This window comes from Notothenia coriiceps, unplaced genomic scaffold (genome assembly GCF_000735185.1).
Source record: "Notothenia coriiceps isolate Sejong01 unplaced genomic scaffold, NC01 NC01_scaffold00012788, whole genome shotgun sequence".
Taxonomy (NCBI): domain Eukaryota; kingdom Metazoa; phylum Chordata; class Actinopteri; order Perciformes; family Nototheniidae; genus Notothenia; species Notothenia coriiceps.
This window is the reverse complement of record NW_011345489.1, coordinates 1-11,903: the sequence shown is the minus strand read 5'-3', so window position 1 is coordinate 11,903 and position 11,903 is coordinate 1. Positions and strand designations below refer to the sequence as shown.

The 11,903-nt window shown below is 40.3% G+C and overlaps 1 protein-coding gene across 1 annotated transcript; it reads right to left on the bottom strand.

Annotated features, from left to right (window-relative positions):
• Nucleotides 1-2,030: 2,030 nt before the first annotated feature.
• On the bottom strand, nucleotides 2,031-10,560 carry LOC104947591 (alpha-2-macroglobulin-like; the record flags this gene model as incomplete). The annotated part of the gene is made up of 12 exons (XM_010773637.1): nucleotides 2,031-2,278; nucleotides 2,631-2,714; nucleotides 3,018-3,069; nucleotides 3,159-3,280; nucleotides 3,452-3,578; nucleotides 5,453-5,678; nucleotides 6,554-6,698; nucleotides 6,818-6,905; nucleotides 7,012-7,158; nucleotides 7,549-7,698; nucleotides 10,175-10,320; nucleotides 10,452-10,560. Coding segments are annotated over 12 exons (1,644 nt in total), but the record flags the coding sequence as incomplete, so codon positions are not given.
• Between the last annotated feature and the right edge of the window lie 1,343 nt (nucleotides 10,561-11,903).

Genomic DNA, 11,903 nt, shown 5'->3' with positions numbered 1-11,903 from the left:
GGCAGTCTCAGATGGTGGGAACCAAAACCCGATCATCGCCCCCTCCCTCTCACTGTACTAAGTGAACGGTGACTGTAAAAACTACACTGCGCGTGCTCAGAGTATTGTCCTATTTAATGTGTGTGGACAAAAAATATGACCAGTAGGGGCACTGAGCTCGCCACTCCCCACCATACGTCATCTCACATCATTCAGATCTGATTGGCTGTAAGTACGTGTGCCGCGAAAAGTGTGGTGTGTGAAGAGGAGACGAGAGACGCGTCCTAAAACCCGGAAGTAGGCTGCGCATGGGTTCCCTCCACAAAAAAGCAATGAGATTTCTCCATAGGATTTTAGAAAATAGCTAAAAATAAGATCTGTGGGAAACGTACCTACTGTAAATGCACGTTTTGTTCAGCAGGATAATATCCACATGTCTACCCTACTTTTATAATTTTCTAATCATAAATCTATCGATTAGATTTATGATAGACTTTTGAAACTACAAGATAAGGAGGACTTTTACAAAAAAGTAATAGAGATTTTTGTCCAGAAGGATAGGCAAATGGACTTCATCTTCAAGTCAAGGTAAGACCGCAATTTTATTGAAAATGGGATCTTACTGAGAGAGAACAATTAAATATTTAAATGATAAAATTACATTTTTTGGGTATCCTTCTGTTGAACTGTCTGTTTAAAATTAATCGAGGCATCAGACTAAAAAAGCTTTTGAAAATAATATTATATTTTGATTTAGGTCAAAATATAATATTTGTAAACCTGAAGAGTCATAGCCAGTGCCTCACCAGCCATGAACCTCACTGCAGAAGCTTATATATAGACATCTACGTTTTTTGTGCCCCACCACTTTTGTAAATATAGAAACGCCACTGCAAATAACTATAAAACAACAATACTGTTGAATATTTTAATACCCCGAATATCCAAATATTCGCTGCTGATTACTACCGCATATCCGGAACCCGAAAAATGGTATTCGGGACAGCCCTACTTACCAGCAGGCGTCGGTAGTGTGTATTCGTAATTTAAAAGAGGCAACAACCGGAAGACAGACTGCGTGATACACCGAGAGAAGAAGAACAGACTGCGTGATATAAACAAACAACAAATAGCGTGTGCGTTCCATTTTCACTCTACAATGAGAAGCTCTTGCCAATTAAATATATAGACACTGGGGCTTTCCCGAACCTGTGTCGAGAGCTGGAGTTAAATGAAATCTCAGATTTGCCTTCTTAATAGTTTGTTTGGGTCCCTCACTTCCGTTTCGCCTCTCATGCACTGATTCGCTAAGCTGAACAGCCAATCAGAGGGATTTCTATGGCCGACCGATTCAACATGTCGAATCGGCGGCGGAAGGTGTCGGCACGACATCTATCGACATCTATCGACGCAGAAAATCGGCTTGGTGTGTAAGGACCTTTATACATACAACTGCAACGAAAGTAACAAAAGCAATGTAAATATGATTATATTTACATAATATGTTTACATGATTTTGTTGTGCAATAAATGCAATCTCGATGTCATCGTACTATAATACGATGGCTACACGACGGCATTGCGAGGGCTTCACGTAGTCGTGTTTTCTTCCTAAGACAATCGGGCAGCCTCTTGTTTCCTTCGTATTGTCTTCGTGAGGTAAAAATGCCCAATGGCACCGATGATCAGACAAAGATGACACGATTTGACAAGATGCCCTCACGGGTGCCTTACGAAGGGCAAAATGGACACACAAATTCAACACGAAAAGGAACCTTCGAATGGTCCTTCTGCAATTTGTTTGCATGTCAAAGATTTTGCCACTGCTCACAAAGTTGCTGCCGGAGCCTGAGAAACTCCACCGGTGGTCATACGATGGCTTAAGATGCCCTCACGAATGGCCCGATGTTGTTACGATCAGTCGAATTTGAACATTTCCTTTATCGTGTGTCCATCTGGTGTCAATTTCGGGACAGTGTGACAGGGGCTTTACCAACACGTTTTTGAGTAAGATTTCAGTTTTTAGATCCATGGATAAAATCACAGGATTACTACAGGTTCTTGGGTTTGGCAGAAATTGTTGATTGTTTTTTAACTACACCATAATGTAAACAAGACTCACCACTGGTGAGGAAGTTGGTAGCCTTGTTCTTGATGACTGGGGTCAGCTGCTGAGTGTTTTTCAGGTACTGGAGGATGTAGATGTTGGGGGCCAGGAGAGCCATGTTCTGCTCACCACATCCATACGGCATCCGCAGCAGCCCATCCAGGTTGTTTAGAGCTCTGCCCAGAATGTCACCTGCACAAAAACAATGAAGCTAAGACTGTGAAAATGTAACTCAGCTGACTTTTGACTTTTTCTGACCCTCCTCAGTGTCATCCGAACGGCCAACGCTCTTTCATCCTTCCAACACACACAAAAGCACAAGTAGCCGGCTTTCAAATCATCTGCTAAAGGGTAGATTTTTTGTTCTGTTCTTAGTTCAAATTCTAGTAAAACATGTGAAGGGAAAGGTTTTTGAATTGTTTGACAAACAAGATATCTCCGAAAAAAGAAAATTCAGACAGAGATGTTTTTATTTTATTACTGATACCATTATTGATAAAGCTTCAAGAGAGGGAAGCCTATTGATCAGGAATGTATTTGTTACCCAGAACTGATAGCGAAGCTCGGGCTGATCCAACAATGACGTTCTCAGGCAGTTGTATTTCTATTTCCTCTGTCAAAGCCTCTCCTGTGTGCAGACAGGGAACAAACCCTCAGCTCAGTACAAAACAAAGAAGTTGTTAAGATGTTACATATTGTATTGGTAGTTTGATAAAATGTCACACAAATTGTTGTCCATTAATAAATAAAAATCAGGTTGATCAAATGTATTTACACAATGACCTTCCATAAATCAATGACACCTGCACTTAACTTAACACATTTTCCATAATAATTGTAATTACTGAATCTATTCATTATATTTTTTACATGAAATGTACTCCTAACTAACTTATAACCTTTGGCTGTTCCTTTTCCTGAACAAACTGACCTTCTGGGCAGAGCAGCCAGTTGTAGGTCTTGGACATCTCAGTTCCTTCCGCCTGAAAGGAAAATATATAATGTGAGTTCAAAATGTTCCCTATAGTAAATGGATAAATTATACTTTGTCATTTAGTTTAATCGTCCTGACCTTGACTATGAGAGAACGTTTGACCACGTCGATACGACCCCTTTCTGGCACGCTCACAATCTCATTGTCACATGAAGCTTGGGATGCCACAGCCTCAGCAGTCACTGACACATTCACAACCCCTTCAAGAGATCAACAAACAAGATGTGAAACTTGATCAAGAATTGTGTTTTTATTAATTATCATGTATAAACATTCTGTCACTAAGGTGGATATGATTTCACTGAGCTAAAAAAGGTTGTATACACCTTGGCAGACTAACATTTCATATCAGTCAAAAATGCTTCTCTCACCTAAAGCTGAGGGGGCCATGTTCCAGCTGAGGGTCTTGCGCTCACCGCCGCACAAACAGGATGTGTACTGGTCACCAGAGAGGGGGGTAAGGGTGTAATCTAAGGAGGGCTCTGGAACCACAGTAAGCTGTTGAGAGTTGGTTAGAATGAAATTAAATCTGCGGTAAACACATGAGCTTAAGATATTTCTTTGTTAACAACATAAATTCCGTAAGTAAATACCACACCGATGAAAATCTGAAGCTTCCGTGTCTTAAAAAAGGGGGCTGCTAACAAGTGGTCAAATGAAATTAATAAACATAGAACATTAGTTGCCTTTAACTCAGTGGCTTAAAAACATACAACTGTGAGTTTGTTTTTAGCCTTTTGGCGATAACATTAATACTTTAAAGAAAACAAAATTATAAGATTGGTGTTAATATGTTAAGATTATCCCACTAAACTAAAACCTCTAACGGTACGTCCACACGGTTCCGTCGCGTGCTTCAAAGGAGACGCTTCCCATTCACTTTGAATGGGGTTACGTCAAGCTTTGCCGAACTGCATGGTGGTTCTGTTGGGTCGCTTTGCCTCCGTTGCTCGCTTAGAAAGTTGAGAAAAGTTCAACTTTTCAAGCGTCGACGGAAGCGCCAGCCAATCAAACCATATGCCAGTACAAGCGCTAGCTCATCAAACCGCGTGGTTGTGTGTCCGGGGCGGGAGATTTATGTGATTGGTTGTTGGTCGCGCCAGCCACGCCCACCTGCAGGCTTCAACGCGACGGAACCGTGTGGACGTACCATAAGTATCATGAATGTTTAATTGTATTTACCACAGCAAGATTCCAAACCCAGTGGGACTATGGATGCTAACTTTCAGGCTTTCCCTCACTTAGGTGTATCTTGCAGACTTTATTTTCAAATAAGAGCAGAGACCAAATAATCAAAGAGCTAGAAAACTAAAGTTAATAAATGAGGATTACTCCAGGTATTTACAAGAACCTTGGTATCCCTGTCATCATGATTTTGTTGAAAGGGCCCGTTAAAGAGATGGTGAAGGAAAAGGCAAAGTACAGGTTTTAAATAGAGACCCTTCTAGCGATGGGATCATGCTAGGTGTGATGCCAAATAGGACCAGGGGTGTAAAGTGGGAGCTAATTGCCCCTCCCCCACATTTCCTACACCCCTACATCAGATGTCTTCACTGAGTAATGCCCATTTCTTTTAGTTCGCCTACATTTTGATCTCAACTACAAACCTCGATTTCATAACTGTCATGGCTGGCAATAATGATCGAATATAGTTTTTTATTTGACCGTCAAAAGTGAGTGGTTTTAGTCGATATCAATAACAGTCTAAATAATGAGAAAATATGTATCAACTCATAAGGAAACCAATTAAAGTATATTGTACAATCCTACATTTGGTTTATGAAGTTCAGAGAAATATGTGGGATCACAAGTATAAGGAATATTGAGTGAATCATCTGAGTATCTATTCAGTAATCTTGTCCAGTCTGAAATAAGAAGCAAATGTTTTAAGAACTTGGTCAATGAGTAAGGGACTAAGGCCTTGTTTAGAATGCCAGCCAAAATCTATTTCTGGCGTATGCAGATTATATCCAAATTGACTCCAGAACTTCAATTCCGATCAGATGTCAAAGGATGTGTCACTTGCAACGCAACACACAATAACAATGTCTATGGTGAAAGTTCTGAGCAGAATCCATGCTGCAAAAAAACAGTCAATAGACAGATGCACAAATAAATAGTTTGTTGGGACATTTTGGAGGTAGGATTGTGTGAAGGCAACGCCAGAGGAACCCTATTGAAAATAAACAACCTATCAAGAGATACATTTCTATGCAATGAGATTAAGGATATGCAATTCAGCCAAAGTACATTGCAGTCATTACACAACTATAAATTGCATTTATATTGGGTGCATTTCCATAACATTTTTTATGGCATGTTAGCAACTATTATGAGCATGCTGACGTAAATATGGAGGAAATATAAGTTACCATGATGCAGCTGGTCAGGTAGTTGAAGACGGTTGCCTTCAGTTCAAAGTGCTCCCCTCGGATGGTGGAGTAGGGCAGGCTGAGCTCGAGGAAGAAGGGCTGGAAGACAGTGATCTCTTTACGAGGAGCCAAGCCAAAACCTTGAGAGGACAAACAGAACGCCTCCGTCTCCCAGGTGGTGATGGTGTCTGGGACTGTGATGGACACATCCTTCGTTCCAGACTTTCTGGATCAGCAGAAACACACAAACAGATTCTGTGAACTTGAAAACATACATGATGTAATGTACAAGACTGTAAAAAATGAGGCATATAATACATAAGTAAGATATAACGGTCAACATAATAACATTTTTTAAAATATATTTACAAATTGAATGTTCACCAAGCTTCATTACACTTTTAATGATATAATGTACATGTTATTATACAGTTTAACCTGTATATGGGGCTCTACACTTACATTGGATTGAGGTCTGACATTCTGATTAGGGTCAAGATTGAAGAAGTTGAGAGATTGCCAGAACATTCTATATATGTTTTTTTATAATTGTATTTGTAAATATGTTATAAGTTATGAGGAACAGTTATTGCATTATTATTATTATTCTGTGAAGTTGTGTAATGAATGGTCAGAACTAATATGTGAATAACACATGCACAGTACTGTATGTGTTTGGCATTTTTAGTAATTGGTTTGAGCTTAGGAACATAAATAAATATGTTATTCTTTGGCAAAGACACAAACTTAAGGAATGTGAATAAAGCCAGACCATTCTATACGCTAACTTGTGTGACTTTTCATTCATTTTCCCAGCCCTCCTCAGATCGCAATCCTGAGATGGTAACAGAAGCCTAACCCTGAAAATGATTCCCACTAGCACCAAAAAAACACTATTCTGCCTACAGAATCATTTAAAAAGAAATGTCAGTAAAAATTATGAATACATGTTCCTTGGCATAACAAAAGTCCTTACATACATATTTGAGCCAGCTGGTTAAAAAACATTCTAGTTGAACAGTGCTTTTCCTGCTATCCCTTTGTGCAGGGAGAAACTCCCTCAATTCATGACCATGAAAACGATTTGAGGCAAAATCTTACCCAACCTCTATAAGCTCCCATATCCAGGTCTCGGGGAAAAAAGTGCGGACAGTCTCAATCGGTGAATCAAAAGAATGTTGGTCTAAGGAAGGTGTGCTCATCATTCGCATTCTTTCTGGAGCAGAGTTATATGTTACATGCATACCTGAAATTAAAGCATACAATAATCCAGCAGAATCAGCAGAAAGCAATGACATGGTTACCTTTTTAAAAGCTGGTAAATAAACAGAATGTGTCATTTGATACAACAAGAAAATCAAATACCATGGCCCTGGTGGTATTCTCTTCCTCTGTACTTGAGGCATGTCGGCACTCTGATAACCAGGTTTGTTGCTATCTTCATACCTACATTCTAAATACATAAATACAGTCATCACTTAAAAGTTGATCAACTAGGCAACAACAACATATATTGGTGTATGCTTTATTTTGTACATTAATGTTTGTGCACTAAGTACCTGGAAAACTGTATGAGCATCATCTCTCTGGTTTCTTTCACGATATGGAATAGCGTATCTTCTGGGTCTCACAAGCAAGCATTCTACACGATCTTCAACATTGTATGGAACATGGGATGCTTTTTTGACAGGCAACAAGTTGAATATCTGAGAAGAAAGGTATGATTCAATATTATACACTGACAAGTGTTTGTTGTTCTTTAGGGGAGCTCTATGATTTAAGTTGTAGTCTTTTATCTTGAAATATGAATATAAATAATATTTGTTCAAACAGCACCTCGCAAATATGATCATAACTTTTTCCAATAGCATTTTCAATAACAGTGGGCCTCAATTGGGTAAATATGGCAACACAATCAGCATCAAGCTGCATTAAACAGATGTTTTACATAGTTGTTTACGATATTCAACTGGTAGAAGAAGAGAATGATTAACCATGACACAAGGAAATGACAACACAAACTCTAACCTCTTATTAAAGCTTATGCTGAGGTAACGTTAACTATGTATCTATTTGTGGTTGATTCTAGAAGGTACCTTGTCTGCTTCCAGAGTTTTCCCTGGCTCCTTGATGAGGACGCTCTGGTCGACAGCGCTGACACCACACAGAGAGTCTGGCAGGGCCTTCACCTGCAGGGTGGTCTGCTCTCCGGGGACGGCCGAGGATGGAGAAAACTCCAGCGACACCTGACGTATATACAAAAATATATCTAATCAACCAGAGGGTGAGATGATTTGTTTTGAGAACCTACACTGTTCTTAACCTTACACAAATGTGTAGTTTAACCTTTAATTTAGTCTTAAGTGCCTAGAGGGGAAATGTCCCCACGCCAGACCCGCACATAGCAACATTGCTAGATAGTGTTTTAGTGGAATGACAGGGGCTAGCTGTTGTTTTAATAGGCAAGGCAAGGCAAGGCAAGTTTATTTACATAGCACCTTTCAACACAAGGCAATTCAAAGTGCTTTACAAAAAACGAAAGACATTAAGAAAATGGCATTTCAAATCAGTCATTAAAAAGAAAAGTTAACAAAAAAACATTTAAAAGCAAAGATAAAAAGCAAATATGATAAATGTTACAGTGCAGTTTAATATATATCAATTAAAAAATATAAAGTCTTCAGCCTGGATTTAAAAGTAGTAAGAGTTGCAGCGGACCTGCAGGTTTCTGGGAGTTTGTTCCAGATATTTGGAGCATAATAACTGAACGCTGCTTCTCCATGTTTAGTTCTGACTCTGGGGACAGAAAGCTGACCAGTCCCTGAAGACCTGAGAGATCTGGATGGTTCGTAATTTAGCAAGAGGTCAGAAATGTATTTTGGGCCTATACCATTCAAAGCTTTATAAACCAGAATCAGTATTTTTGAAATATATTCTTTGACACACACAGGAAGCCAGTGTAAAGACTTCAGAACAGGAGTGATGTGATCCACTTTCTTAGTGTTAGTGAGGACTCGAGCAGCGGCATTCTGAATTAGCTGCAGCTTTCTAATAGATTTTTTAGTGAGACCTGAAAAGACCAGTAGTCCAGTCTACTGAAGATAAAAGCATGGACAAGTTTTTCCAAATCCTGCTGTGACATTAGTCTTTTAATCCTAGATATATTCTTTAGGTGATAGTAGGCTGATTTAGTAACTGTTTTAATGTGACTGTTGAAACTCAGGTCAGAGTCCATGACTACACCTAGATTTCTTGCTTTATCTGTTGTTTTGAACATTGCAGACTGAAGCTCAGCGCTAACTTTTATACGTTCTGTCTTGGCTCCAAAAACCATTACCTCAGTTTTATCTTTGTTTAATTGGAGAAAGTTTTGACACATCCAGTCATTGATTTGTTCAATGCACTTACTCAGTGTTTGAATTGGAGCATAGTCTCCTGGTGAAATTGTTACGTAAATTTGTGTGTCATCCGCATAGCTATGGTAACTTATTTTGTTGTTAATAAATAACTCATAGTGGCTTGCATCAACTTCTGTGTCTAATGTGATTTTTAGATTTTGTTGTTATTCTCACTCCCCAATCCCAACTCTGCTAATGTTGATGCTTCCTTTTGGGAAGTGACAAGGTGAGAGGGTAGGCACCAAAAATCAACCTTATTCAACATTTAAAGGGGCCATATTATGCCTTTTGCGGTTTTCCCTTCCCTGTCGTGTGCTATATAGGTTTTTGTGCATGTGAATGGTTCTCAAAGGTTAAAAGTCCTCTGTACCCTCCAGAGGTAAAACTCGGCTCAATACTAAACCTCGGCTAAGATTAAACTTAACTTTAATTGGCTGGTCATTGTTAGGGAATAATTTGCTTAGGTATGTGACCTTTGACATTCTTTGTCTGTTTCTCCTTCCTATGCCTCCTTTCCCATGGACACACGTCTTCAGCAGTGGGCTTGCTGTTATCCCCCTTAAGGAGGGGCTGCTCAAGCTGTCGTTGTTGCCAGTTTACAACCGGGCACAACTTGACATGAGATAGTTTATTGTTTAGGGACATCTGGAGCACCTTCTTATCTTACTCACAAGGGGCTCCTGGGTGCACATTCTCTAGCCACAGCTGACAACTTCTGTTGATTCAGTGTCTACTCTACGACTGTTTAGTCTCGCTAATGAGGAATGTTGATTACACTCTGAACTAGATAGAACCTCCGACTGCGGAAGAGTTCTTCAGAATTGGTTTGGCAACCGCTGTGTCAACTCGTGGCACAGCACATGTCTTTTGAATTCTCCGGCCAAAGCTCCAAATAAACCATCAGTGTTTTCCATCAAAGTTCCTGCTCCCCTCGTGTCTCTCTGAGTCCTGTCTCCATTGCTTCAGAAGTTTCCATCACAGTCATGCCTTCAGTCAAACCACATGCTTTACCCACAACATGAATGATCTTGTATAACAACACTTTGGTTTAACTTCTATATTTGTTATTTTCTTACCAGGAATCTTGATTAATCTTGGAATTTCCACAACAGTTAGTATTTTTGGAATGTTTATAAAAATATATCTGCATATGAACAGAATCTTTGGGCAAATGTATCAAGATTATGGTCTCAGAAGCTTCGTAGTTGATTCCTATTGACCAATGATGTTTGAGCGCCCATCAAACCGGCGTGAGACTGATAGCACAGATATATATACACTTTTTTCTATACATCTGACCATAACAGTGACTCCTCAAACTGACCTTGTGACTGAAGCATTTCTCAATGGAGAAGTCGGCGCTTTTGGCGATCACAGTCTCACTGGGGAGGATGGCGTAAATTATAACCTGGATGTCTGGAGCCATGTCTGGAGACACTGTGAGCTTAAAGGACACCTGGCCCTCATTCACTGAAATACAAACCAGCTGTTATGAACCACAATCCTCAATAACATGACTCCTTGGATCAATAAAACAATACAAATAATTATTTAGCAATGCTTATTTAAAGGGAGATTTTAAGACGTCGTTCTCTTCTCACCTGATTTATCTTGCACTTCAACCCGTTTAACTCCTTGCATGACAATGGCACCTCTGGATAGGACCTGGGGAATTTCAAAAGTTGAAGAATGAATAATGCACCGATAACTCTGGGTTTAGAAAACCGACTATTTGCTTAAGCAGTGGGGAAAGGAGCTGTTTGTGAAAAATAACCAATCAGAAGCAACATTGACAACAAAAACGGGAACTCCGGTGATGAAACTTATCTGGATAACAATAGAGGTGGGTATTGTTAGGATTTTATAGAAACCCAGACTGCTTTTCAACCGGTATTCATCTATACTCTTATTGATACTTTAATCCACTATTTTGTGCAAAAACTAGATATTACATGAATAGATGTTAAGATTAATTAAGCAGTGGCGAGCCGTCAGGGCCCTCTAGGCCCTCTCTGATGGCCCACGACAGGGGTCGGCATCGGCAAACTTTTTGATATGAGGTGCCATTAAAAAATATATATTTTTTATTAGTGCCAACGATCGTGAATTATCAACGGGGTGGGGTTGAGGAGCTTGACGCTCGTGAACTGTCAACAGGAGAGCGGGGGAGCCTCGCTGCGGGGAAGCACTGCAGTGTGTGGACCTGTCAACTTACATGATGCCGAATTCAACAAACACATTTAAATAATTGGTTTAAACGGCATAATAATAAGGACGATCATTCGTTCTGTGATTCTCCAGAACACACATGTTATGATATTTGGGTCATGCAGAGTGAGATGAGATCGCTGTCTCTTTAAGAGAGAGAGAGAGGAGTTTTGCGTGTGCATGTGCATGTGTGTGTGTGTGGATGGTAGAGCGAGAGTGAGCGAGCGTGTGTATGTTTCGGGAAGTAAAAACGAGGCAGCAGAAAAACAGAGGTTTGTGATGTATCTTGTGAAACAGAAGAACAACTAAATAAATGCAACAGCCTCCCAAGAAGAGCTCGCCTCTCTCCAGTCATTTAAGCTAAAGTGGGTTATTGAACCTGAAGCTTGTTGCTTCTGCCCTGGGAGACGAGGTCTGGGAGCCGACAGGAAAGTTCAACACACAGATGGCCAGTCCGCCCCTTTGTAGCATATTATTTCGATGAGAGATGAGCAGATCGCCACTGGGCTTTCAACTAAAGACACAGCCATGCAAAAACTGCGGCATTTGTACAGCTCCTTACGGGTACTGCAATTAGTGAAGTGCTTTCCTCCGTGGTGAAACGATCAGCACTGCACCACGGAGGAAAGTGGCAGAATGTCACCTATAAAGAGAGCGGGGCTGCGTTGCTTGCATGGCTTCCTTCTGCAGGTAACGGGGAGACGCGCTCTGGCGGCGGTCTCGTTCAGGATCCGAAAATACGATTTAAATATTTTTGCACACTTATTCCACTTATTCCTAGTGTGCCACTGGTTACGGTGCCGCGTGCCAATGCTGGCACGCGTGCCAGGGGTTGCCGACCCCCT